The sequence below is a fragment of the Amia ocellicauda genome, chromosome 14 (genome assembly GCF_036373705.1).
Source record: "Amia ocellicauda isolate fAmiCal2 chromosome 14, fAmiCal2.hap1, whole genome shotgun sequence".
Taxonomy (NCBI): Eukaryota; Metazoa; Chordata; class Actinopteri; order Amiiformes; family Amiidae; genus Amia; species Amia ocellicauda.
In genome coordinates this window covers 3734526-3761001 of record NC_089863.1, presented here as the reverse complement: position 1 = coordinate 3761001, position 26476 = coordinate 3734526, and the positions used below count along the sequence as shown (strand labels likewise).

Sequence of the window (26476 nt, the reverse complement as noted above, 5' to 3'; positions counted from 1 at the left end):
CCCCCCCCCCCCCCCCCACACACACACACACACACACACACAGACTGCACTCCTCCACGGCACAGAGGGATGTTGTCGGAAAGATGAAGGGCTCCCCCTAGCGGCCACTGACCGCCATCGCTGGGTACCATGCGCCGTGGAGTGGGGGAGAGACAGAGCAACAGCTTAATAATAATAATAATAATAATAATAATAATAATAATAATAATAATGTGTCATATAAGTCAATTAACGGGAGACAAAAATACAAAGGCCAGGCGGTGGAACTGGTTAGTTGACTAACTGGATAGGCTAATCATTAACAGTCTCGATTAGATTTCTGTGACTTTGCTGGGGCAGGGTATAATTATTGTCCTTTAAGCGTATTTCTCTCCAGATTTCCGAGAAAGGACATTTCCTTTGCTGTAGCTACTGCATACCAACCTTCGAATTAAAAATAGATGGAGGCAGACATTGTCAGATTGACGCTAAACAAGAATCTCCGCAAGTCTGACGCTAACCATCAGCAGTAAACACGACTGTGGGTGACATATCCTTAAAACACGTGTTATTTCCTTTTTTTTTCCCTTTCTCTCTGTTTGGGGCGTAACAGGCTGTGGCACCGTGACAGCGAAAACAAGTCTTGCACAACGGAGGGGGAAAAACTGCAAGAGCCTCGGCCCTGGTGCTTAAGTTTGAGCCTCCGTCCTCTCCTTAGCTCTCGCCACTCTGTGTCATATATCAAGAGCGCCCCTTTCTGAAAGTGAGAGAGAGAGAGAGAGAGAGAGAGAGAGAGAGAGAGAGAGAGAGAGAGAGAGAGAGAGAGAGAGAGAGAGAGATTGCGGTCTCTGCGTGGACGTGGACGTGACGGGGGGTAGCGCAGCTGGAGAGAGGGGGAGAGGGGGAGAGGGAGAAAGGCTAACGGTTCAAAGCCAGGCGAAGACGCTTTGATATTATAAAGCTCCAACGTATCTCTCTCTCCCTCCGCCCTCCTCCTCCTCCTCCTCCCCCTCTCACACACTCGCTCACTCCCCTCCTCCCCTCTTCCCCGTCTGCCTGCCTGCCTGCCTGCCTTGCCTTCCCAGTCTCTCCGGTTATATGGAGCCACCGCGACCGCTCGGACCGTGGACACACTGATCAGCCCGTCGCCTTCCTCTTCCTCGTCCCCCTCGGCGGGGTTGGACGCCGGCCGGCCGCGGGCATGGCGAGCCGCAAGCCCCGGGACAGCCAGGAGATGTGCTCCCGGAGGGTGCGGGAGCTGGCCCAGTGTGCGGGCAACAAGCAGTGCTTCGAGTGCGGCCAGCCCGGTGTCACCTACACCGACGTCACCGTGGGCAGCTTCGTGTGCACGGCGTGCTCGGGGATGCTGTGAGTGGCTCCGAGAGAGAGAGAGAGAACATCACTTGTGCTCTGTCTGTCTGTCTGTCTGTGTATGCATTTTATTATTATCACTATTTATTTATTTATTTTATTTATTTATTACTATTATGATTACTGCTGCTAAAGGGTCGTTGACGGTCTGATCGTTGCGTGTTGTTGTACCAAATCCCTTCCACTCCCCCTTCGGAGCAGACAGTGCGTAGGTAATAATAGAGCGTAGATGCGCATCTCTCTCCCCCCTCTCTATTACAGTCACTCGAGCACTGCATACAATAATGCACAGACATGTATAGACCCCGGAGTATAAACCGCTTTGGTGTTTTATGATGTAACGTACACGCGGTTGTAAATAATCGATGTCTGTGTCAATTATGATGTTGCTGATGATGTCACAGAGTCGATTATTCCGTATCGGCTACAATGATACGAATAATAACAACAACATTGACGAAGCCGTGTTGATGAAGTTCGGGATCACCTGTGGCCTACACCGGTGTGTTGAATAATCACAACAGGGGATGCTTTACTGAGACACACGAGTGGGGGATTACGGACCCGAGATCAAGGTGAAATTCACGACGTCGTTAAAGACGCGGCGTGAATCGTTATTTGCGACTGTAATGGCATGGATGGGTGTTTGAAAGGAAGATAGATAGATAGAAAGCAGACGCTGGTGTGGGGCTTGGGAACGGATAGTGATGTTTCAGGTACAGTGTGAACAGGTGTGTCCTGAGGTGGTCAGTGGCTGGCCAGTACTGAGCAGGGTGGGCAGGGCAGTGTGTCAACTGTGTGTAGAAGCCATTTGGTTTCATTCCTGCGGGTCTGGGATTTTAATCATAATAATAATAATAATAATAACCGGTCAGATTCGTGGTATGTATTTATTTATGTATTTGTTGTTGTTTTTTCCTCCACTCAGGAGGGGCCTGAACCCCCCCCACCGGGTGAAGTCCATCTCCATGACGACCTTCTCCCAGCAGGAGGTGGAATTCCTGCAGCACCACGGCAACGAGGTGAGGGTGGGCAGCGGCTCGGGTGGGTTTCCTGAATTTGGGAGGAATCGTCCCCCTGTCTCCCCTGTGTGTGTCTCTGTCTCTCTTCTGTCCCTCCCACCGTCTCTCCCCCAGTACCCAGGTGAGACTCAAAATATGGGCCCTTCTCTCTCTCTCTCTCTCTCTCTCTCTCTCTCTCTCTCGCGGCCGCGTGAATCTGAGAACACAACATGAGAAGCTGAGGGAGCAGAAGAGACACGTAAATAGACGGATGGCTCCTGTGCTGTCTTGTCCCTCTCGTCCGACCGGTTCGACTGGAGCACCTGCCACAAATATGCACACGGCCGGGACAACCTGTCTTCAGTTCTCACCACAGCCTAACCCCTCACACACATACACCCACACCCACATGTGAACTCCCCTGGCTGTGTCTCCGCAGGTGGGCAAGCGCACCTGGATGGCCGTGTACGACCCCAAGTCCGAGCCGGTGTTCGACCCCCGCGACGCGCAGCGGCTCAAGGACTTCCTGCAGGAGAAGTACGAGAAGAAGAAGTGGTAAGGCCTCCCAGCATGCATCTGTTCCCAGGCCGACCACGATACACCGATCAGAGTCCTCGACCCGCTGCCGTGTTTCTGTTTCAGGCACATGTCCAAGAGCCGGAGCCGGCGGGGGCTGGAGGAGACCTGGAGCCCCCCGGCGCAGACCGCCACCCTGAGCAGCAACGCGGCCCCTGGCCCCCCACCCACCGGCCGCCCCGCCAGGACGCAGGTGAGCGAGGGTCCGAGCAGAGCCATGACTGGGGACTGGACCTGACTCCTCCTTCTCCTTATTCTCCTCCACGGTGTCCCCCATCTCTCTCTTTCCCTCTCCATTACTGTTATCTTGCTGTGGATACTAACCTGAGTTGTGCTCCTCCAGTCTCAGCCCCAGCAGCCCACCTGGGAGAGAGCGCCCCCCGTGTCCCCGGCCGACCTGCGCACCGACGTCTTCACCGCCCCCCCCGCCCGCTCCCAGAGCTTCCGAGAGCCGCCTAGAGGTCAGTGGGCAGTCCCGGGGAGGGTCTTATCTCTGTTTCTCTCTCACTCTCTCTCTCTCTCTCTCTCTCCCTATACTTCTTTCCCTCCTTTTGTCTCCCTCTCTCTCTCTCTCCCTATACTTCTCTCCCTCCTTTTGTCTCCCTCTCTCTCCCTCCCCCTCTCGCCTTCTCTCTTGTATTACAGTCTGGCATAAGATTTTCATTCTCTCTCTCTCTCCCCCTCCCTTTCTCTCCAGGACAGGGCTCCCTCTTCTCAGGCTTTGACAGGCAGCGCCCGGCACACATCTCCCCGGGGGCCGGCCAAGGCCCCGCCTTCCCTGCCCTGCCACGCCCCTCAGGTAACCAACCCCCCTACCCGTGTTTCCAGCTGTCACGTGGTAATCCTTATCTTTAAATCGGGCCTTTCTTGCATATTTTGAATGTCTGTTGTTCACCGATTGGTTAAATAAGTTGAAAATCTATTTGTAGAAACTAACCTCATCAAGTATATGAAGGAATAAACTGCAACTCTGTGGGGTGAGCGTGGTGTGTTTCAGTTCTGTTTCTCTCTCCCTCTCTCTCTCTCTCTCTCTCTGTGACTCCCCCCCACATACACACACACTGCCTGTGTTTCAGCCAGCAGCACTTTCAAAACCAGCTTTACTCTAGGTAAGATGCAAGCATGACTGACTGACTGCTGTCTGTATTTCAGCATGAGTTCAGTGCATTCTGTGTGTCTGTATTGGGCCCCTGTACTACACTATACTATGCTATAGTCACACAGCGCTACTCCAGTCTGGGCCCTATACTGTACTATAATATACTATACTACAATATACTATAATATACTGCACTATACTAAACCATACTATAGTCACACAGTGCTACTCCAGTCTGGGCCCGTATACTACACTATACTAATACTATACTACACTATAATATACTATACTGTACTATACTATACTATAATATAATATACTATACTACACTATAGTCACAAAGTGCTACTCCAGTCTGGGCCCTATACTATACTACACTATACATAAGAAAATAAGAAAGTTTACAAACGAGAGGAGGCCATTCGACCCATTGTGCTTGTTTGGTGTCCATTAATAACTAAGTCAGTAGTTTTCAAACCGGTCCTGGAGTTCCCCCTGCCCAGCTGTTTTTAGTTCCAACTGAGGTCTTAATTGCTTAATTGAATCCTTAATTGACCTAACAAAGCAATCTACCATTCAATTAAGTAATTAAGACCTAGGTTGGAACAAAAACCAGCAGGGCAGGGGGTACTCCAGGACCGGTTTGAAAACCCCTGAACTAAGTGATCCAAGGATATTATCCAGTCTATTTTTAAATTTTCCCAAATTGTCTCTTCAGCCACATCGCTGGGGAGTTTGTTCCAGATTGTGACGCCTCTCTGTGTGAAGAAGTGTCTCCTGTTTCCTGTCTTGAATGCCTTGAAGCCCAATTTTAGCATCATCTGCACATTTGACAAGTTTGCTAACTATCCCAGATCCCAGATCATTAATATAGATTAGAAAAAGCAAAGGCCCTAGTACTGATCCCTGTGGAACTCCACTAACAACCTCACTCCAGTTAGAACCGACTCCTCTTATTGACACCAATCTGTTTCCTAGACTATACTCTACTATGCTCTACGATATTACACTACACTGTATTATAATATACTATACTATACTGTACTATACTATAGTCACACAGTGCTTCTCCAGTCTGGGCCCTATACTTTACTATACTGCACTATAGTATACTTTACTATACTACACTGTACTATAGTCACACAGCGCTACGCTAGTCTGGGCCCTATATTATACTGCACTCTACTATACTATACTACACTATACTATGCTCTATTATACTATACTACACTATACTTTCCTTTACTATACTATACTATAGTCCCCACAGTGCTAGCTCTGGGCCCATGATGTTTGTGCTGCATGTTTGCTCAGTGTGTGTTGTGGCCGATTATATTCATCCTCACCTTCAGCCTTACAAGGGAACTGATATTAGAAGATAATTGATCATAATGATCCCGAGCCCCTGTTCTCAGCTCCTGACTGTCTCCTCTGTCCCTGTTGGATGCAGGGCGCAGCGTCTCCTCTTCCTCCTCTTCCTCCGGCTCTGCCCCTTTCCGCCCCTTCCCCAAGTCCTCCAGCATCGACTTCGGAGGACTCGGCTCTTCCCAGCATGCCCCTACCAGCCCGCCCCCCCCCAGTGCGGACAAGTACGCCGCGCTGTCACAGCTGGAGGGCGTCAGTGCAGAGACGCAGCCAGGTACCCTTACCCGCCCCCCCGCCCCACGGCTGTCCCCTGTGGGTGGCGCTCGGGTCTGACGCCGTCTCCGTCTGTGTCTCCCACAGCGCCCCCTAATACCTTCCCCCAGTATGGCAGCCTGTTTGGAAACAAGATGGCCTCCGGCGCCACACCTGCCAGGTAAGAGACAATGGCAGCCCATTCACGTAGTCGAGGTGGACGGGGACCAACGGGGACCAACAATCGGCCCCGGAAGTTCGGGTCCATCAGCCCACATTTATGTCAAAATCAACAGACCGAAATAATGATGAAGTCATGAAGAAGTATCAGAGTTTTACATTGTTTGGGTAAAACATTTTCTAAATTGTAGCTACTGCCAGGTTTTCAAACAAACTAAGGGCGATTTGGGTACGGCAAAGTATAGGATATGTTGCCATGTCTTCATGGTCCACAAGTCACAAATAACAGGCTATCCTATTGAAAATGATAGATTTTTCCGTCTGCGAATGATTTTTCTCTTCATTACTCTTCGTCTCCGCATGTCTCTCTGTCTGCAGCTTCTTTGTGGTCAGTGATGCAACAGTGTATCTGTGTGTTCAGGACACAAGCAGCTTTATTGATTGCAAAGTCTGATTACTGTACAGCCAACGAGGAAGTAGCAAAACTCTCAAACGGATGCTTTAATATCTGGGCTTTATCAGACCCGCAGACACAATTTGTTTAATAAATGTCATTTAATAGATCTTACAGCATAACTATAGTAAGACAACCAGCACTTTGTATGTAGCAGCATCAGCAGCAGCAATTCGATCTGCACTGTGAGTTAACACTGAGTAAATTCGCCACCTTTTTTCAGTCAAACAGCTTTTACGTTATGGCGAATTACTGCAGATATGAGTGACATACAGATCCGAGCCTGTGCAATGTGGACGTTCGCAAATCCCATACACTTCTTGCACTATTTCGAAAACGAATACATACATTTTTAAGTATTTTTCACACACACGGGTGTACTATAGAGAGCGACAGAATGCAATTTTAATTAAACGCACACTGACCCGAGCAGAGGACTTTTGTGACACATATGCAGACAAACAATCTGACAGGAGCGGGTTCTCTCCTTCAGGTACCTGTCCCCAAATTTGCTAATTAATACAGTTGTGTGTAGTGTATTATTGTGCTATATTATTCACATTGTTTCTGGCCCTTTGGCACTCTCAGGGTTGTAGTGTTGTTGTGCTACATCACTGTCCGCTGTCTGTTCTCCTTGCAGGTCCCCTGGCTTTGCAGAAGCGGCCTCCAGCCCCCAGACGTTCCCGGGTAAACTACAGACTGTGGGGCGGGGTCGATTTTAAAGCTGATGCATTCAAAAGAATGACAATAACAACAATTCTTCTTTCTCTCCTACACAGTCTTCTCCAATCCCTTTAGCTCCGCCTCCTCGGGTAGCCACTCCACCTTGTCTTCTAGCAACCCTTTCAGCAGCAGCCAAAGCATCCCTGCAGGTGTGGATGGGAATTGTCATTCGTTTGCTTTTGTGTTTATGTATTTAGAAGTTTTTAACTGGAAACCCACTGCAGTGCACCGTCAAAAGCTTACCACGGTTCTGATTGGTCTGTTTCAGGAAGGGCCGACCCTGGTCAATTCAGCTCTGCCTCCCCTGGCAGAGTCAACCCCCCGCCGGCGAGCTTCGTGCCTCCCAGCTCCCAGAATGCATTTCCCCAGCAGCCCCCCAGCAATCCACAGCCCAATGGTGAGTGCTCTGTTTCCCGGGGGGGTAGCAGTATTGATCAGAGTGGGGGGTTTTAGTTTCGAGGCACAATTTCTAGAAGAATAAATAATTGCATTACATCTCACACTAAGCTCTGTGTTGTCCTGCAGGGGTCGGCTCTCTGCCCGGGCCGAAGACCGCCCCCAAACCGGCACGGCCCGTGTCTGTGAACCCCTTCACTGTGAGTAGCCCAGCGGCCACACGCACACGCACAAGCACACGCACTCACACTCACACTGACTCACTCACACTGACTCACTCATAGACACGGAAAGACACACACAAGCACTCACTGACATACACACACACACACAGAAAAACACAAAAACACACACATAGTTGCAGACACAGGGCTCCAAACATTATTGATTTGTCAGTACGGTACTACAACTACACTACCCTACTCTACCCATTCTCTTGTCTTCTCTCTCTCTTAGGGGGGAGTGTATCCCAGAGGAGGTGTATCTCGAAATCCTTTCATGTGACCTGGGACGCCCCCATCCCCCCTGACCTCGCAACCCAGCCTCTCAGCGCACCCCACCCCACTGGACCCCGGCCATCTCATCCTCCCTGGTCCTGCAGAGACACAATCCAGTCCAGCAGGGTCTCAGTCCTGGTCCTGAGAAACACAGTCCAGTCCAGCAGGGTCTCAGTCCTGGTCCTGAGAAACACAGTCCAGTCCAGCAGGGTCTCAGCCCTCGTCCTGCAGAGACACAGTTCAGTCCAGCAGGGTCTCAGCCCTGGTCCTGCAGAGACACAGTCCAGTCCAGCAGGGTCTCAGCCCTGGTCCTGAGAGACACAGTCCAGTCCAGCAGGGTCTCAGCCCTGGTCCTGAGAGACACAGTCCAGTCCAGCAGGGTCTCAGCCCTGGTCCTGAGAGACACAGTCCAGTCCAGCAGGGTCTCAGCCCTGGTCCTGCAGAGACACAGTCCAGTCCAGCAGGGTCTCAGTCCTGGTCCTGCAGAGACACAGTCCAGTCCAGCAGGGTCTCAGTCCTGGTCCTGAGAGACACAGTCCAGTCCAGCAGGGTCTCAGCCCTGGTCCTGCAGAGACACAGTCCAGTCCAATCTCGATGAGAGCTCATCAGTCCATTGCACTGGCCCAGCTGCATGACAAGGAGTCCATTGTGGGGGGGAAATCCAATTATGCTTTATTTAATTAAGAAAACAAATGTTTATCTCATTGTATTTTACTTTCAATCCGTTTATATAATTACATTTATCTGTATTTTATTTTTGTATGTATTGAAGATCTCAGGATGCATGTGCCCAGAGCTTCTGCCAGATGCTATTGAATGTAATAATAATAATATTGTATACAAGAAGTCCACCATAACATCATCTCCAAAGTCCTGGACCAAATTTCAACACCTTTTCAATGCAGCTCAATCAACAATGTGCTTTGAAACTCGACTCAGTCCCCAGTGGCGCATATTTGTTGGCAGTCCATTGCAACGCCGCTTCAAATGAGACGAGAAACCACTTGTGAAGTTTGACAGCTTTACAATTACATGTCGCAGCTCTTGTTCACAGTACGGAGATCGGCTTAAGTGTACTTTGAATAATAAAATCTACAAAAGAAAGCAAAGGAAGCAGCATCTTTATTTGCTTGTTTGTGTGTTTGTTGGTTGGTTGGTTTTACACAACATCAACATCAACCAGAATCAACCGAAGACCAGAGCCTGTAGGAGTAAAGGATATTTCACATGCATATCATTTTACTTCCCAAATGCCAAAAAACAAAACAACATCCTTTAATTTCCTTAAACACCACTGAGTGCAGACGGACTCTGACAATAAACAAGGCTTTCAGACAGCGTGGTCAAAACAAAACAAAGGGAAAAACCAAAGCATGCATTTCCAGCGACAGACTGGCGCTTCCTCAGCCCTCCCTAACGCGTTGACAATCCTCCAGGTGGCGCCCTTGCTTTGGGAATCGCCACCATACAGGACAGATTACCCAAATCGGGATGAATGCAGTCCAACAGAGGTGTAGGGTTCAATGGCATGGAAACTGCGGCCGACTGTTATAAATATCCATTTTCCAATCGCATTTGATCTCATCTAAAGACGCGGCAGGTGGCTGCGAGTCCGAGCAACAGGCCTCAAACGTCATCCTTAGTCACCCTGCTGTTACAACTGTCTGATGCGGTCAATGGGTGGGGGGGGGGGGGGTGACTCACGGTGCAGGTCCACACAATAACGGGACACAGAGGGGGGGTAAGTGCTGCAACTGCATCTACAATCATTTTGCAACGCTGCTATAAATTAATTAATTAATTAATTGACTAACCGACCAACTACAACTAACCGACTCTTGCTCGTTTGTGTCCTCAAACCCCATTTTAATTGATTACTCACTTTTTGAATTGGTTAATAGTAGGGCTGCAAAAGTGATTCATTAATTAAAATGGGTTTTTGACAACACACAGACGAGCAGGAGTCCGTTAGTTGTAGTTAGACGGTAGGGTAGTATAACACAGTTTCCTGACGTGTAGCAGAAAAATGGACAGTTCATACGTGGATTGGGAGGACGTGGGGACATTTAAGAGGAGTTGCCGGGGACAGGGGGGACATTAGGACCCTGTAGGAGAGGCGACCACCGAGCGTTTGCACAGTTGGAAAAGAATGTACAGGACCAGCGCAAAGAGAGAGAGAGACAGAGAGACAGAGAGAGATACAGAGAGATACAGAGTTCACTACTTTCCGTAAATTCTCTCTCTCAGCCCCACACACCGTGTGGCATACATTTCCGAGAACACATGTAATAAAAAGCAGTATCAAGCCCCATGTCGCCCTCCTCCGCACTTTCTACCAACCGAGAGAAACGGTGGGAGATGGAAACGCCAGGGGAGGGGGGCAGCACAGCACAGCACAAAACAAACACACTTTTCATGTTGTTTGCAAAGTTTGCCGCAGAACACGCCTGCTCCGTATTGCGCAGATAAGAGATAACCACTCCCGCGGTGTGCAATCGCAGACTAACATCCAGCTACACAATCTCTTCGGTGTGACATCCAGGGCTACGGTTACTGTGCCCCTGCATTTCAGTTGATGTTGTTGTTATTTTAATTCTGGTGCAACAGCAAGACACACAGCCCACAACCGGCGAGCATTCCTTAATTGATTAATTGATGTTTGTGTGCATGATTCTAATACGCTCAACACGTGACTCTCTGGTCTAGCGTCCCGTGCAAAACAAGTACTCCTCTCGTATGTATGTTATATGTACGAAGATACATGTGAGCAGGGGCGGCGGACGCTTCCAAACGTACACCATCTAGTGTGTAAACAAGCGTATGTTTTATATCTGTGACTTCTAAGGTAGTCAGTTTCAGTTTGGTTTCTGCGCTGCTTGTTTTCAGTTTGTGGCAAATTCAAGAAAACGCACCATGGTGTCTGTCGAGCACACACACTAGTAGAAAGTGTGTATGTGTGTGACTAGAGGCTGTGTGGTTGCGGACAGCCGCCGGCAGCTTCACAGTTACCCAGGTCTTGCATAGTTTAAACGACAAACTGAAAATACACGTGTCAGCATTCCCCCCTCCCTCTCCCTCTCTCTCTCTCTCCCTCTGCCCCCTCCTCTCCCTCTCTCGCCCTTCTCTCCGTGCAGGCGAGTGAGTGTCTGTGCTGACAGAGAAGTTTCACGCGTGGACTCGGCGGACATGCCATGCCCCCCCCCCACGGCACGGGGGATCGTGTCGGGCTCTCTTCCACAGCCTCCCGCACCGAGGACGGGACCGCAACACACGGGCGACGGGAGGGGGAGGAGGAGGAGGAGGAGGGGGCGGAGGAGGCGTACTATATGGCGTGAAAGTAGTGGCTGTAGTGCACTAGTTGTGCTGCACGGCGGGTTCAGTGCTGGCATGATCGGTGCATGTGTGCAAAGCGGGGCGGCCTTTTAAACATTAAAAGGCGGCCGAAACAGCACCAGCCACCCACTGCAGCACCGGCGCGGACGCAACACGCATAACTCAGCAGCGCGAGAGCCTTTTGCGAAGGAGCGAGACACGCACACGCACACGCGCGCCCCGCAGGGTCCGGCCCCGCACCGCCGCAGCCATGGAGACCCCGCCGCCCGAGCCGTGCTGCGAGGACGTGCGCAAGTGCGGCTACCTCCGCAAGCAGAAGTCCATGCACCGGCGCTACTTCGTGCTCCGGGCGGCCTCTCACCGGGGCCCGGCCCGCCTGGAGTGCTACGAGAACGAGAAGAAATTCCGGGGCAAGAGCCCGGTGCCCAAGAAAGCCCTGAACCTGGAGACGTGCTTCAACATCAACAAGCGGGCCGACGCCAAGAACAAGCACCTGATCGTGGTCTACACCCGGGAGGAGAGCTTCGCCATCGCGGCGGACAGCGAGGCGGGCCAGGCGGAGTGGTACGATGCCATGGTGGAGCTACAGTGCAAAAGTAAGTCGGGGGAGAGGAGAGGAGAGGAGAGGAGAGGAGAGGGGGCTGCGGTCGCCTGGGCGTGTGGATGTGTGTATAAAGGCACAGAAGTTGCACACGCACGTTTCCTCGCGGTTGGCATTGCCCGAAACGCTTTCCGACAAAATAATAACAAATCAAACGCGACGGTGTTTGCGAAGTGACAAGTGAGCTTGCGTTCTGCTTTTTTTTTTGGTTACAATGTAGCAAATAAATATGCATGCATGCATTCACGGACACACCGGAGTCGGGGCGTGCTGGGCAGGCGCTACGGTTTGCAGAGATTGGTGTGGCATGACAGCAAGTGCTGCATGTATGTATGTATGTGTGTGTGTGTGTGTGTGTGTGTGTGTACCCGCGTTGATTGTGCGTTGTTTTCTTTATAAATCGCATGCATGCTTCGGAGAAAAAACAACAACAGCCACGACCTTCGTGTGCGGTGTGCCCCCACAAACACGTTTTCTCTCTGCGTTTCAGGAATAACCCTGTCATGAGGAGCGGGGATGGGGGGGCGTTGGTTGTGCTACAGCGTGCATGGCCGTGGGGGGCCCCGGTTGTGCAGATGCACGCTAGTTTGCATGCTCCGTGCCCCCCGCCTGACAGTGCGGCGCTGGGCACGACGCACACTGGTGTAGACAGACAGGGCGATTCTGCACACACACACACACACAACACGCGTGTGTGTCTGCTAGACTGCCCGGGCCTCGTGTGCAGCAGTCCCATTAACCTACATAGTTTACTGCTGTCTGAGAGGGAGGGAGGGAGAGGAGGAGGAGGAGGAGGAGGAGGAGGGCGGCGGCGGCGGCGGGGGGGCTGTGTTGCAGTGTGACGCCCGTGTTGCGGCCCCTGAAATGCGATTTTTAATTGTATTTCTTTGAATCGTGCCCGTGATGATGCCTCCTGTCACAATCCGCTCATTCTCCTCAGGCAGGTCGCGCCACTGCGGGGCTTCTCGCAGGAGGCGCAGGGCAGACAGAAGATGGAGGGGAGGCATGTTTTACACTGTCTATGAGGAAAAAAAAACCCAAACTCCAGCAGATCTGTTGTGATAGGTCGGGCACTGGAAAACTCCAAACCCTCCCAGTCTCTTTCATGCACGATATTCTGAAACAAACATGCATTTGCGTCTGCTTATTCAATGCCCTCTATTCAGGAACAGGACCCACTAGCAAAGCCCCCCCAAAAAACACATGTAGACGTCCCGCTTTTTCCCTGCAGCAAATGTCTCATACAGGCAGAATCTACAATCATTTATGTGCTAATACAATATGTAGGCCTGTATAGATCTGGTGTATATATAGTTGTTGTGTAGTTGTCCTCTCTGACACCCAGTATACCAAGAACTGTGTTGAACACACATGGGCACCAAACTGCTGATTTATTGGGACCCCCTTCTTCGCTGTTAATGTTTAATAGGCAGTCTGCGCCGGTGTGTTGAAACGCGCCCCTGTTGTCACATTTTCCTAGAACACCGTCTTTATGCATTTATTTGTAATGCACTCAATCCGATGTGATCTTTTCTATTGTAATTTTACCTCTGGCACACAGGAACTGAAAGAAGCCTACTGTTGGGATAATAAAAATAACAACAACAACAACAACAACAGCAAGGGTAATAAATGATCAAAGACCTTTACACTCTTGATTTCTGGTCTCCTGCGCTGGAGAGGCCAGTATTGGTCCACAGTTGTGTAACCGCCCCGCTCTGCTTTTTATCTTATCTGCTGGCTGACCAAACAGCACATTGATTGCGAAGCCGTGGGCCGAGCCGCTGCAGATGTGAGCCATCGGGACAGACAGACAGTCAGTGTGTCAGCCGGTCAGTCAGTGTGTCAGTCTCTCTTTTTCATGCAAATTCCACAAATAGAGGAGATGGGGGATGGGGGGGTGATGGGGGTCACAGTTGTTCACTATAAAGAACTGAACAACAGGAGTCGTCTTCAGTCTGACACTGTTTTGACATCTGTCCTCCTCTCCTGTCCCTGTCAGTCCCCTGAGTGACAGTGTGTGTGTGTGTGTGTGTATGTGACAGTGTGTGCATCTGTGACAGTATGTGCCGGAGTGTGTGTATGTGTGTGTCTGTCAGAGTGTGTGTATGTGATAGTGTGTGTCTGTGACAGTGTCTTTGACAGTGTGTGTGTGACAGTGTGTCTGTTAGAGTGTGTATGTGACAGTGTGCGTGTGTGTGTGACTGTGTGTCTGTCAGAGTGTATGTGTGTGTGTGTTGTGACAGTGTGTTGGAGTGTGTGTCTGTGCGTGTTTGGGAGATTTAGCCCTGTCTTGGACATTGATTCAAGCTCAGTGTTCAATAATCCGCTCCATAAACCTAAAAAAAGAACGAGAAACCCGAAGGCCGGGAGAAGTTGTTCAATCCGAGGCGAGTGTGAGGGTTTGAGTGGGTTCACCTGCTCAGTGTCTGGCCGGCGCGGCCACGGGGGCCCTGTTGCGTAAACAAATAACGCCATTGTGTAACTTGTTTTATTTATTAGTTTTCACCATTGTGTGTCTGTCTCGTTGTGTGTGTGTTTCTTTTTTGTCCTTGATGACTCTGATTCGGCAACGATTGCGTTAGAGACTGGACGAGGGAACCAGGGGGAAAAATAGAGAAACGAACGCAGTACAAAAGTCATCCCTTTCCAAAGGGCAGAGCAGCGAGCGATCGTCCCTCCAGTAACGGGGGCCCGCGATGGAGGACAGAGAGCCTGGAGGGGCCTGTGCTTTTCACAGGGGGATTCTGGGAGTTCATGGAAGACTGATGGGGGGAGAGAGAGAGAGCGAGAGAGAGGGAGGAAGGCAGGGATTGAAGAGAGGGAGGAGAGAGACAACGACGGGGATGAAAGAGACAGACCGAAGAAGGGAGAGAGAGAGAGGCAGAGGGGGGGAAAAAAAAAGAGGAAAGGGAGGGAGAGAAACGGGGAGAGGGAGGGAAAGAAGGGGACGGGGGAGAGAGAGATAGAGAAACGGAGGTGGGGAGGGGGAAAGAAAGGAAAAGGAGGGAAGAGAAGAGTGAGAGGTAGGCAGGGATAGAAGAGGGGGAGGAGAGACAGACAGGAGAAGGAAGAATGAAAGGGAGAGCGAGAGAGGAAGACACTCAAAATAATTCACAACTTCTGTGTGGGAAACGTCTGCAGGCGGGCGATTACAGCCAATAAAGACCATTGATAATAACGAGGGCTAGAAGCCATTCGACCCGTGGGTTTGTTGTTTTGAGTATATGTTGATGTTGCGGAGCAGCTGCTGTCCCTGGAGCCACATCCTGGACTAAACCCTAATGCTGACCTCAACCGGCTAGTGCTGACCCAGGGATTACAGCCACCGCAGAGAAGGGGGTTACGCAAATATGAATGTTATTTTTTTTTTTTTTTTTTTTGTCAGGTGTCTATTGGTGTCAATTCTGTGACAGAGACGCAATGTATAGTCAAATAATATGAACGATTCAATCACACTCTGCTCGTTTAATCGTATAAGAGTTGGTTGCTTTGAAAATGCAACAAACGGGTCAATAAACAAGTCGGATATTAACCCTTTGTGTGAAACTCCACTCCCTCCTCCCCTTTTCCCTCTCCGTCTCTGTCTTGCTATCAGTCTCTTGTCTGTCTCCCTAATTCTTTCTTTCTCTCGCCCTCACGTTCCCACACTCCCTCCCTCCCTCTCTCTCTCTCTCTCGCGCTCACATTCTTTGATCGCCCAGGAGAGTTGTTTTTTCTGCACTTCTTGTTTTTCCAGAATTTTAACTTTTTTCTCCCTTCCTTCTGCAATAATATATATGAATACTCGTATTCCAAATCCTCGTTCCTTTTCTTTCTTTCTCTCTCTCACCCTCCCCCCTCCATGTCTCTCTGCTGTCATTCTGGACGGACAGACAGACCGGCAAGAATTCAAACCACCAAAATGACAGAGATAGACGCTAAATGGCGTTTTGCTGGGAAAATCCTGTCCACATTCCTTCTTTCAGGAATTCAATACCAGTGAGACCCTCATCTCGGAGCTGGTGGCCAACTATAACCCATAGAGACGCCGCACAGCAGAGCATTGTGGGTCCCCTATTGTGGCCAGCACCCTTTGCTCTAGTCACAGAGTTGGTGTGGTTGGGCATCAGTCCCGGCCTCCTCCCCGCTTCCTCCTCTCCCGTCTGTGTGTTCAGGTCCACAGTTAGTGTACGAGAGGAATTATTTGTAATTGGAAGTAAACAGCAGTGGAATACAGTCAGGACCCCTGCAGTGTGGTCGTCTAGTCTGCTGCCTGTTTCCCTGGTGAGTTTGGATCGATTTCTGATGCATAGGGCGACACCCCACACTCTCCTCCCCTCTCTCCCTTTCCCCTAGTATAGTATAGTGTAGTATAGTATAGGGCCCAGACTAGAGCCCGTGCTGTGTGGGCTGTAGTATAGTGTAGTGTAGTATTTCTGTTTTCCCTCCCAGGCTACTCTGAGCAATACACTTGGCACCCTGCCTGTCTGGGTTCCCAGTTCGTTCACGACTGGTTTGCATAATTAGCGCTGTAGCAGACCTGGTGTGTGTGTGTGTGTGTGTGTGTGTGTGTGTGTGTGTGTGTGTGTGTGTGTGTGTCTCTCTCTCTCTCTCTCTCTCTCTCTGTGTGAGTCGGATTGCTGATAAGAGAATTTGACTTCCAAATCAACTGTTGTGTGTGTGCCGTCTCGGGGGGGCGGGGGGGGACATTAACTGTAACAACAACCACAGTAACGATGCAAAATAAGTTCCAGGCCCCCTTCCCTGACCGGAACGTGCCGGTGTTGCTGAAGTGTGGGTGGACACGTGCCAGGGACTGCGGTCTGCCAGGACTCACACACTCCCCCCGGTCACTGTGTGTGTAGTGTCTGGTCGCATCCTCACAATAACCCGCTTCTTCCCTCTCTCCCCTTCCCGCAGGCAAATCCCCCACCGAGTGCCCGCAGTACGGGGGTCCCGGTCCCGGCCCGGCCTTCAAGGAGGTGTGGCAAGTCAAGCTGTGGCCCAAGGGCCTCGGTCAGGCCAAGAGCCTGGCTGGGGTTTACCGGCTGTGCCTGACGGAGCGCACGGTCAGCTTCGTGCGGCTGCACAGTGAGGTGGCGGCCGTGGTGCTGCAGCTGCTCAACGTGCGCCGCTGTGGCCACTCGGAGAACTTCTTCTTCGTGGAGGTGGGCCGCTCGGCCGTCACCGGTCCCGGCGAGTTCTGGATGCAGGTGGACGACGCCGTGGTGGCCCAGAATATGCACGAGACCCTGCTGGACGCCATGAAGGCCCTGAGCGAGGAGTTCCGCCAGCGCACCAAGAGCCAGTCCTCCTCGGCCAACGCCAACGCTGCGGCGGCCACGGGGGCCACCCAGGCCTCCCCCGCCCCCACCTCCTCCTCCTCCGCTTCCTCCTCTTCCTCCACCACCACCGTCTCCTCGCACCCCATCAGCGTACCCTCCCGCCGCCACCACTCGCACCCACACCCGCCCCCCAGCCAGGTGGGCCTGCCCCGGCGCCCGCGCACCGACACCGGAGGGGCTGGCGGCAGTAGCAGCACCTCCCCCCTGGCCAAAACCTTCCCCCGGGCGCGGACTGCCAGTGACAGTAGGCGGGCCAGGATGGAGGAGGCGGGCGGCGGGGCCCAGGGGGCACGAGGAGGTGGGTCCCCCGACCGGTCTAGCTCCTGCTCCACCACCCCTAAGTCCGTGCGGGCGTGCACCCCCGCCAAGACCCCCCTAGGCCTGGCCCGAGCCACCCCCGTGCCCCCCTCCGCCGAGTGCGGGGCGGAGGCGGCCTCGGGGTCCCCCAGCGACTACGGCTCTTCGGACGAGTACGGCTCCAGCCCGGGCGAGCCGTCCCCTCGCCCCCCCGGACCCCCGCACCCGCTCTCCCTCTCCCTGTCCCTCCTCTCCTCCCCCGATGACCTCCTCCCGGGGGCGTCGGCCTTCCACCAGCCAGAGTCCGACTGCACCTCCAACTACATCGCCATGGGCCGGCGCTCTGTGGCCCGGCAGCCACAGCAGCACCACCACCACCAGACTCCACTGAGCCAGAACCCGGGCTCCCAGGCCCGCCGGGTCCTGCGGCGCTCCTCGAGCCGAGAGAGCGAGGCGGAGCGCCGGCTGCTGAGCAAGAGGGCCTCCCTGCCCCCCATGGACCTGGAGAAGCTCACCCCCGGCCCCCCAGGGAGGAGGCCGGGCCGGGGTGCGGGGGACGGGGGCGGGAGGACAGTGGAGGCGGAGGAGGAGGACTACGCTGTGATGTCGCGCAGCGTCAGCCAAGAGTCCTTCGGCCGGCGCCAGGACTCGGAGGGTGGGGCCTACATGGAGCTGCCCAGCCCGGGGATGGGGCCTCGGGACAACGGCTACATGAGCATGCTGCCCGGGGTGACCGGCGCCGGGGAGGGGGGGGGCGGCGACTACATGGCCATGACCCCCAACAACAGTGTGTCCCCCCCCCAGCAGATCCAGGCCCCCGCCCGGCACCGTGCCCCCTCGCCAGCGCCCTCCCCGTCCCCCTCGCCCTCCCTGTCAGATGGCTACATGATGATGTCGCCGAGCAGCAGCTGCTCACCCGACCAGCGCGGGGTTGGGGGGCCGGGAGGCCCGTCCTGGGGGGCCGACGGGCCACGGCTGGGCGGAGACTACATGAACATGTCACCCCTGAGCGGCCGCTCTGCCTCAGGGGCCCCGCCGGCCCCGCAGCCCTCCCAGCCCCCACCCAAGATGGTGTTCTCCTACTACTCCCTGCCCCGCTCCTACAAGCATGTCCCCCCCGCCGGCTTCGAGGAGGCGGGCGGAGGGGAGGGCGGGAGGAAAGGGAGGCTCCCGTCGTCGTCGTCCACGTCTGGGGGGCTCAGCAACGGCACGGGCCCCCCCGGTAGTCGGCGGGGCCCGGAGGGGGGTGGGGGGCGGCCCCTGTTCTCCTCCTGCTCCTACTCCTCCAGCTCCACCAGCAGCGAGAGCCTGGGCGAGGCCGGGGAGGAAGCCCCGACCCAGGGGAAGGGAGGGAGCGGGGCTGGGGCCCGGGGTGGCCCCGCCCCCTCCGCGGGTGGCCAGCAGTGGAAGAAGCCGCGCAGCCGGCCGGTCAGTCTGTTCGTGGACGTGTCCCGGGCCAACACCCTCCCCAGAGTGCGGGAGGCGCCACCGCCCGCCGAGCCTAAGAGCCCGGGGGAGTACGTCAGCATCGACTTCAGAGCCGGGGCACTGGGGGGCCTGGCCATGCCCTCGTCCTCCTCCTCGTCCTCCTCCTCTCCCTTCTCCTCCAGGCCGCCCTCCTCCACCGCGGTCCTGGGGGGCGGGATCCATGGCCAGCGCAGCCCCTCCGCCCCACCCCACCTCCACACCCTAACCCAACCCCGCATGGAGCCCCCGGCCTCTGAGTACGTCAACATGGACCTGGGCCCCCCCCCAGCAGTGCCCGGCTACCCGCCCACCCATCCCACCCCGGCCATGGCCCCCCTGTCCCTGCCGCAGCGCCGGCCCGAGCGGGGCGCAGCGAACGGGGGCGGGAAGAACTTGGCGTCGGCCCCTACGGAGCCCCCCGCAGCGTTCGGGGACTACACCACCATGGCCTTCAGCAGGGGCCCCCAGACGCCCACCGCGGCCTCCCCTGAGCCGAGCCGGGGGCTGGAGTTAGACTTCCCCCCGGCCAAGGGCGGCCCCAACCCAGACCAGGGCGCCAAGCTAGTGAGGGCAGACCCCCAGGGGCGCCGCCGGCACGGCTCCGAGACTTTCCAGCCCTTGCCGCCGCCGCCACCTCCCTCCGCCTCCTCTCTCCTCCCCTTCCCTGACTCCTCCAGGCTGGGGCTGGACTCCGCGCCCCCTGAGGCCCCCTCTCAGGGCCCGGCTCCCGGGCCACTCCCTTTACCCGCGGCCCAGGCTCCCTCCTGTCTGGAACAAGGCCTCAACTACATTGACCTAGACCTGGTGCCGAAGGAGCCCCCCCACAGTGGCCCCGAGGGAGTCCTGCCGGCGCAGCTGCCCCCCCGTCTCTTCTCCTCCGTCCTGGGGGCCGGTGGGGGCCCGGCGGGGCTGGCAGGGGGCGGCCAGGCGGCGGCTGTCAACACCTACGCCAGCATCGACTTCTACAAGTCCGAGGAGCTGAGAGCGCAGCAGGGCCAGGGCAGTGGAGACGGCACAGGTACGACCAAAAACCTCCTCCAGACCACAGGTGTGTGTGTGTGTGTGTGTTTGTCTTCGAGAGTCTGAGTGTGTGTGGGTGTTTGTCTGAGAGAGTGTCTGAGCGAGTGTGTGTGTGTTTGTGAGAGTGTCTGTCTTGTGCGTCTGTGCATGCTTGGTGTGGCTGCTGTTCGGTATTAAAAGCCGGGTTGATGTGGCTTCAAAAGGAACTAATCGATCAATAATTAAAAGAGAGAGACGATTGAGTTTGCTTCTGCGCAGCCGTCCCGGTGTTGATACAAATACCACGTCAACTCGAGAGAAGTGATGCTCAGGCCTTTACATGGTTATGTGGTTTCAGGTTTTGGCTGTGGCTCAGCTTGGCAGTGGCGTGTGTGAGTTGTGTGGGGGGGTGAGGGTTTATTGAAAGAGCACACAGGTTTGATAACGCAGGTGGAAAAGTCAATACGTGGAGCCCGTGGGAGGCTGTGCCGTTTTGTGTCATCGGGCTGTGTTTTGTGTTGGTGTATTGTATTTTACGTGTTGTTTTGTTATGTTCTATTGTACTTGGGACGTGTGGCGATTGTACTGTACAATGCTGTGTGGTGCTGTCCTCTCTCTCTCTCTCTCTCTATTGGATGGAGAAAGAAAAGGAAAGAAAACAGACGCGGAAGGAAATGGAGAGGGGGAGAGAGATGGAGGGGAGAGAGCGAGAGAGGCAGGGCGAGTGAGAGCGTGTTTTCCTATTTTTGGACTTTGATGCTTCTCCCGTCAGATGCAGAGTTTGCGCCGTTTCCGTAGAAACTGTAATCATGCCACCTCTGTCTGTCTCTCTCTCTCTCCCTCCCTCTTTCTCTCCCTCTCTCTCGATGTGTGTGTCTGTGTATCTCTGCACGAGTGTGTGTTTGTGTCAGGCTGTCTGTGTGTGAGTGTGTGTGTGTGTCTGTCTGGAGTGCGTCAACCCAGCAGGAGAGAATTCTGGCCGTGCTGCACAATCGCCCCCCCCAGTCGATGGAATCCCGTGTCTGTTGATGTTTCCTCTGCCAACCGAAATACTTTTCTATCTGGTCCAGGCATGAGATGTCATTTTTCATGTGCTTGTCATTGTGCAGACTATACTGCGCCCCTTATTGTGGTTATATATCCATATATCCATATTTTCCTTATTTTTATCTGGATTTCCTGAAGAAGAAAAAACAATGATTTTTCCAACTGCTGGTGTTGGTGCATGCTCTATTTAATGCTTGGCATTGTGCCTGGTGGTTAGTGGATGGGTGGGTGGGGGCAGTGGCGAGAGAGAGGGAGTGACTGATTGAAAGAGAGAGAATCAGAGACGGACCATTCTCTAGTGAGACTTTGTCCACCGGTGGGACAAATAGTTTGTTTTTTTGCCGAACGCAAGTGAAAATGTGCGTCTTATTAACGGCCCACGTGCCCGCCGCTAATCGCACTGCGACTTAATGTCCGTTAAGCTCGTTGGGATCAGGGACTTCACACCCCGCTTTTCTTCCGTTTCTCTCCGTTTGCCTCCTTCCCTCTCTTCTCTTCCCTACTCCATCTCCCTCCCTCCCTTCTTTCCCAGTGCCGCCTCCTCCTCCTCCTCCTCCTGTTCTCTTCCCTTACTTTAACTATTGCTCCTACCTCACTCTTCTCTCCCCCTCCTCCTCCTCTCTCCCCGTCTCCCTCTCTTCTCTCCAGCACTCTTCTCCCTCTTCCTCCCCCTCTCTTCTCTCTGTATCCCTCCCCGTCTCCCTCACTTCTCTCCAACTCTCTCCCCCTTTCCCCTCTCTCTTCTCTCCCTCCCTCCATCTCCCTCCCCCTCGGGAAGCTGTAATTGTGTTAGAGGGTAATAGGCTTATTGCCTCTGGGTCTGAAGACAGTAAAGCTGATTACCGGCTCTTAATGAAGCAATTGTCACAGGGGGAGCCGCTGGCTGGGGGGTCGACTGGGGGCCGCCCACGTCCACCTGAGCTTTATTTATTCTATCTCTTTTATTGGTGGTTTTATGGGTCTGGTTTGATTAGATTCGAAGGGAGGGGATTCGAGGACCGTGTTCGTGTCAGTGCTGGAGAGAGGAGATCTCTCTCTTTCTCTCTGTTTTCCTCGGTGCCGCTCGGCCGGTGTCTGTCACGGGACGCTGGTTGATATCCAGGGCGGCTGGGGATTTGGTGCGAGGGGGTGGGGGCTTCCCCGTCAGGGGTATCGGGGCAGGACAGCCGACACCTGATGCCCTGCAGGTCTGACTGCTCTGTTCTGCACCGGCAGGCACTTCTGTGTGGGAAAGAAATGTGTTTTCTGATTCCATCTCTCTCCCTGTGTGTGTATGTATGTATGTATGTGTGTGTGTGTGTGTGTCTCTCTCCCTGTGTGTGTGTATGTGTGTCTCTCTCTCCCTCTCCTCTCTCTGTTTTTGCTCATGCTTGTTTTCGTACGGTTTGTTCTGTTCTCCTGGTGAACAACCACTAATTATACATTCTCTTTTACAACACGCTTTAGAAAATGTGACTTCCGGATCACGCGCACACACACACACACACTCATACACACATGCACAACCCTTCACACAAACACAGGTAGACACAATCACACACACACACAAACATTTTTGTAGTTATTACTATGATTAATTTTATTGACTATTTTTTTGTTTTATCAGTTCATTTTATTTGACTTGTTATCTCTCTCATTCTATTCATCAAGTATCATCATTCACTCCCCTGCGCGCGCACATGCTCACTCACGCACACACAGACACTCACACACGCATCCCGTTTCCGTTCGATATATGTCCACTGCTCTGGCAGCGCTGCCAATAAAGCTGCCCTGAATCGAATAGACAGACAGGGACACGCAGACGGACAGGGACACGTGTCGCTTCCCGGCTTGCCGTGTTTAAGCCCCGCATTCCACATCACGGACACAACAGCAGGGCCGGCGTTATCTCGCACCATTGCGCCCGGTGGACCCCGACCGCGGTGCCGCCCCAGCGCCTATCAGCGTGGCATATCGCACGACAACAGTCGCGTCAGCGTTCGACACAGTGGGCTCAAATATGGGAGAGTAGAGAGCCCAAATCAAGGTCACCTACACACCTCGCACACTTGTTTGTGTTTTGGGCCTCCTTCTCTCTCTCGTGCTGTCTCTCCCTTTGTCTCTGCCTCCCTCTCTCTCTCTCTCTCTCCCTCCAGTTCACGCAGTGTGTGTGTGTGTGTGTGTGTGTGTGTGTGTGTTGCAAAAGTGCGTGCATGCGTATCTGTGATTTGTGCGACTAGCTGTCTGTATGCTTCTGTATTTAATATTTTAAAACAATTTGATGTATCAGCAATTTGACAAGGATGTATGCAGTCCAGTCCAGTCAGTGACTCTGTAACAGTCCAGTCCAGTCCGGGACTCTGCAGCAGTCCAGTCCAGTCTAGTCCAGTCAGTGTCTCTGCAGCAGTCCAGTCCAGTCTAGTCCAGTCAGTGTCTCTGCAGCAGTCCAGTCCAGTCCAGTCCAGTCAGTGACTCTGCAGTCCAGTCCAGTCCAGTCCAGTCCAGTCAGTGTCTCTTCAGCAGTCCAGTCCAGTCCAGTCTAGTCCAGTCAGTGTCTCTGCAGCAGTCCAGTCCAGTCCAGTCCAGTCAGTGACTCTGCAGTCCAGTCCAGTCCAGTCCAGTCAGTGTCTCTTCAGCAGTCCAGTCCAGTCCAGTCTAGTCCAGTCAGACACTCTGCAGCAGTCCAGTCCAGTCCAGTCCAGTCCAGTCAGACACTCTGCAGCAGTCCAGTCCAGTCAAGGACTCTCCATCAGGGTGGGGGGTCCACAGTAATGGATACCTGGACAAGTGCAGCTCATAAATAAATATCTGACATGCCTGCCACCCCCCCTCCACCCAATTACCCCGGCAGCCCCGGATCCCTCCATTTCCCAGAACCCGTTATTAAGGAGGGGGGGCGGGGTTGCTGCCAGACTGTAATATAAAACGTGGGAGATATGGGGGGGGGGCGGGTAGTCTATTAATAATTACCCAGTTTCTCAGCATTGCCAGAAGTGGGGTACTGCCGTTTGCGATTGCAACCCATGCCAGCTGAGAGAGGGGAATCCGCTGAGCACGGAGATGCTGGCACAGACATCCTGCCGTGAGGCCAGGTTCCCCCAGGAAGAAATGCAAACCAAACCCCCCAAAAAAGAAAAACGAACGAAAGAACACCAGGCATGAAAGGGAGGCGGCTCATTCACTGGGTTGCTGGGGGGCTGGCTGAGCTGGCAGAGCCCCTGTGGGAGGCCCCCACTGAGAGATGCTGGCACCAGACACAGAGCACAGCCTGTTTTCATATGAAATGTATATTTTTATGTTTTATTTCCTGGCTTGTGTGTGCGTGTGTGTGTGTGTGTGTTGATTTGATTTGTTTCTTTTGATTTGTGAATGGGCACCGTGCAAGGGGCGGGGGGCATGGTTTTGGGGGGTCGGGGGTGGCGTGAGGTTACGTGCGTGCGGGCGGGTCGGTGGCTGGGTACAGTGTGTGCTCTGTGGTAATTATAGCGCCAGCCCTGAGTAAAAATAGAGACGCAGCTCAGCCAATTACAGAGCAGAGCGGACCTGGCTGAGAGTGCAGGAAGAACACGTCTCCCTGTGCGCCTCTCCCTCCTCTCTCTCTCTCTCTCTCCTCTCTCGCTGTACTTTTCTGTTTTCTGTATTTTTTAATTCTCTCTCTGCCCCCTCCCTCCCTCTCTCGATGTTCCGCTCCCAGACTCTCCCGGCAGCACAGCCGAGAGAAAAGCAGATTTTCTGAAATGCGGTGGTTGAGAACGACTACGACAACAAACATTGTCCTCTCCTCTCTTCTTCTCATCTTCTTTTCATTCTCTTCCCCCTCTTCCTCCTCCTCCCTCTCCTTCTATTAATGTTTAGCAGCTGACCATGAAGTTGAGATAATGTGCCCCTTTTTATATTATTTGACTTGTTTTGATGGCAGCTGTTTTGAGTTTCACCAGCACAGCCAATCAAAAGAGCTGGATGAATGTGGCTGTAATACACATCCTCTTGTGTTTATGATTTGATGTTTTCTTTAAATCTCTCTCTCTCTCTTCTCTGCAGAGTGTTGATGGCCTTCCTAAACCCCTCCCCTGAGCAATCCCAGGAGCCAGCACGACCCAATAAGCATGCAGCTGCTGCTGTAGCCCCGCCTCCTCTGTCCAGCAGCCAATCGCCACACACGGGGAGACTGGGGGCCGGGGGGTGGAGCTACAAAGTTGGATGTAATGCTGCGTATTTTCCACACATCCCCAAGAAGCACTTTCTGGAAGAATCAAATAAATATTAATAATAAAAAGAATTAAAGATATATATTTTATTTTTTCTGCAACTATTTTGCTGAGGGACTCCCGGCCAATCGGAGCTCTGTGTCGGAAGCCTGCCGGCCAATCGGAACTCTGTCAGAGAGCCCGCCTGGCCGATCGAAACTCTCCGGGAGCCCGGCAGCCAATTGGAATCGTGTCACAGAGCCTGCCGGCCAATTAGAGCTCTGTGAGAGCCCGCCTGCCAATCAGAGTTGTTTCAGAGAGCCAATCAGTAGGCAGAACAGACTCCACAGGCCAAGCCAGAGCCAATGAGGATTTTTCTTTTCTTTGATGAGGAAGTAGGGAATAAAATCAATCTATTAATTATAGAAGAAAACCATATATGTGTGTGTTGCATATATATATATATATATATATATGCATCTTAAAAAAAACAGGAAGTGCCTCTTATTTTCTGATTGTAGCCATTTTTACAGAAACTCACTTTTTCAGTTGATACACAACTGGTCCTGTATCTATAAAAGGAAAACAAAAGGAATAAGGAATAGTTTCTCTCTGTCTGGTGGCCATTTCTTAGCTAACTAGGACTCTAAACCCCATGAATGGCCTTATTATTGTTCTGATTATTGTCGTCGTTGTTGTTTGTTGGGAGCCTGTTTTTGAAGTAGCCTTTACCGAATACATAGTGTGCCTCAAGACACGTGTAGTCAACCTGTGAACGCTCGAGCTGTCGAATCGTCTGCTCTCTCTCTCTCTCTCTCTTGCTGTGCCAGCCCTAACCCCCACCCTCCTCCCTCCACCATTTCTCTTTTGCTTTTTGTTTCCCAATCCTGCCACTGTACAATTACATTAAAAACAATACTGTGAGTATTTTCTTTTTCTCTCCGAGTGAGTCTGTCTGAAGGGACACACACACACACACACACACATTGGCACTTGTCCTCTGTGTTCTCTGATGTCGAGATAACAGATGACTTTTAGGTATACATAAATACACACACACACACACACAGGGAGAGAGATCCCTGCCGTCTCACAGAACGGACGTGATCTGGATCAGGCAAAACCCGGAGCATGACACGGAGCACTCCCCAACACCCCAGAACTCGGCCTAGCTCTGTTTTGTCACTGCGGACACTGCTCCCTCCATGACGCCTGACTGTGAATTTCACCTCTTTCCGATCCGAAGCGCACCATTCCTTCCATACCCGTTCTTTAACCTGTTGGGCCGTGCCCCTGTCCCGGGGCTGGGCTGCAGGCGTGTGCGTGTTAAGCCGCCGCTCTGA

General features: G+C 53.1%; 2 protein-coding genes across 6 annotated transcripts; both read left to right on the top strand.

Annotated features, from left to right (window-relative positions):
- The first annotated feature begins 801 nt into the window (after positions 1–801).
- Positions 802–9002, top strand: agfg2 (ArfGAP with FG repeats 2). Of its 4 annotated transcripts, none has more exons than XM_066722471.1 (14): positions 802–1347; positions 2279–2372; positions 2791–2906; positions 2994–3120; positions 3271–3388; positions 3625–3726; positions 4004–4036; positions 5477–5665; positions 5752–5824; positions 6918–6964; positions 7057–7149; positions 7269–7397; positions 7526–7596; positions 7853–9002. In XM_066722471.1, exons 1-14 carry the CDS (start codon positions 1181–1183, stop codon positions 7898–7900), a joined length of 1407 nt encoding a protein of 468 aa, XP_066578568.1. In that variant the 5' UTR covers positions 802–1180; the 3' UTR covers positions 7901–9002. The 4 variants fall into 4 exon arrangements, with proteins under 4 accessions (XP_066578568.1, XP_066578570.1, XP_066578571.1 ...); XM_066722474.1 differs by having other exon boundaries at positions 1283–1409; XM_066722472.1 differs by lacking the exon at positions 802–1347 and adding an exon at positions 1665–1852.
- A 1974-nt stretch (positions 9003–10976) lies between these two features.
- On the top strand, positions 10977–26065 carry LOC136768324 (insulin receptor substrate 1). Of its 2 annotated transcripts, none has more exons than XM_066722469.1 (3): positions 10977–11822; positions 16730–19966; positions 24988–26065. In XM_066722469.1, exons 1-3 carry the CDS (start codon positions 11477–11479, stop codon positions 24993–24995), a joined length of 3591 nt encoding a protein of 1196 aa, XP_066578566.1. In that variant the 5' UTR covers positions 10977–11476; the 3' UTR covers positions 24996–26065. The 2 variants fall into 2 exon arrangements, with proteins under 2 accessions (XP_066578566.1, XP_066578567.1); XM_066722470.1 differs by having other exon boundaries at positions 10978–11822; positions 16730–19936.
- Positions 26066–26476: the final 411 nt, after the last annotated feature.

Coding starts and splice junctions, on each gene's coding strand:
- agfg2 (XM_066722471.1), top strand. CDS start 1,181: ATGGCGAGCCGCAAGCCCCGGGACAGCCAGGAGATGTGCTCCCGGAGG. Junction 2,373..2,790: donor TGCAGCACCACGGCAACGAG/GTGAGGGTGGGC, acceptor GTGTCTCCGCAG/GTGGGCAAGCGCACCTGGAT. Junction 2,907..2,993: donor AAGTACGAGAAGAAGAAGTG/GTAAGGCCTCCC, acceptor TTTCTGTTTCAG/GCACATGTCCAAGAGCCGGA.
- LOC136768324 (XM_066722469.1), top strand. CDS start 11,477: ATGGAGACCCCGCCGCCCGAGCCGTGCTGCGAGGACGTGCGCAAGTGC. Junction 11,823..16,729: donor GGTGGAGCTACAGTGCAAAA/GTAAGTCGGGGG, acceptor CCCTTCCCGCAG/GCAAATCCCCCACCGAGTGC.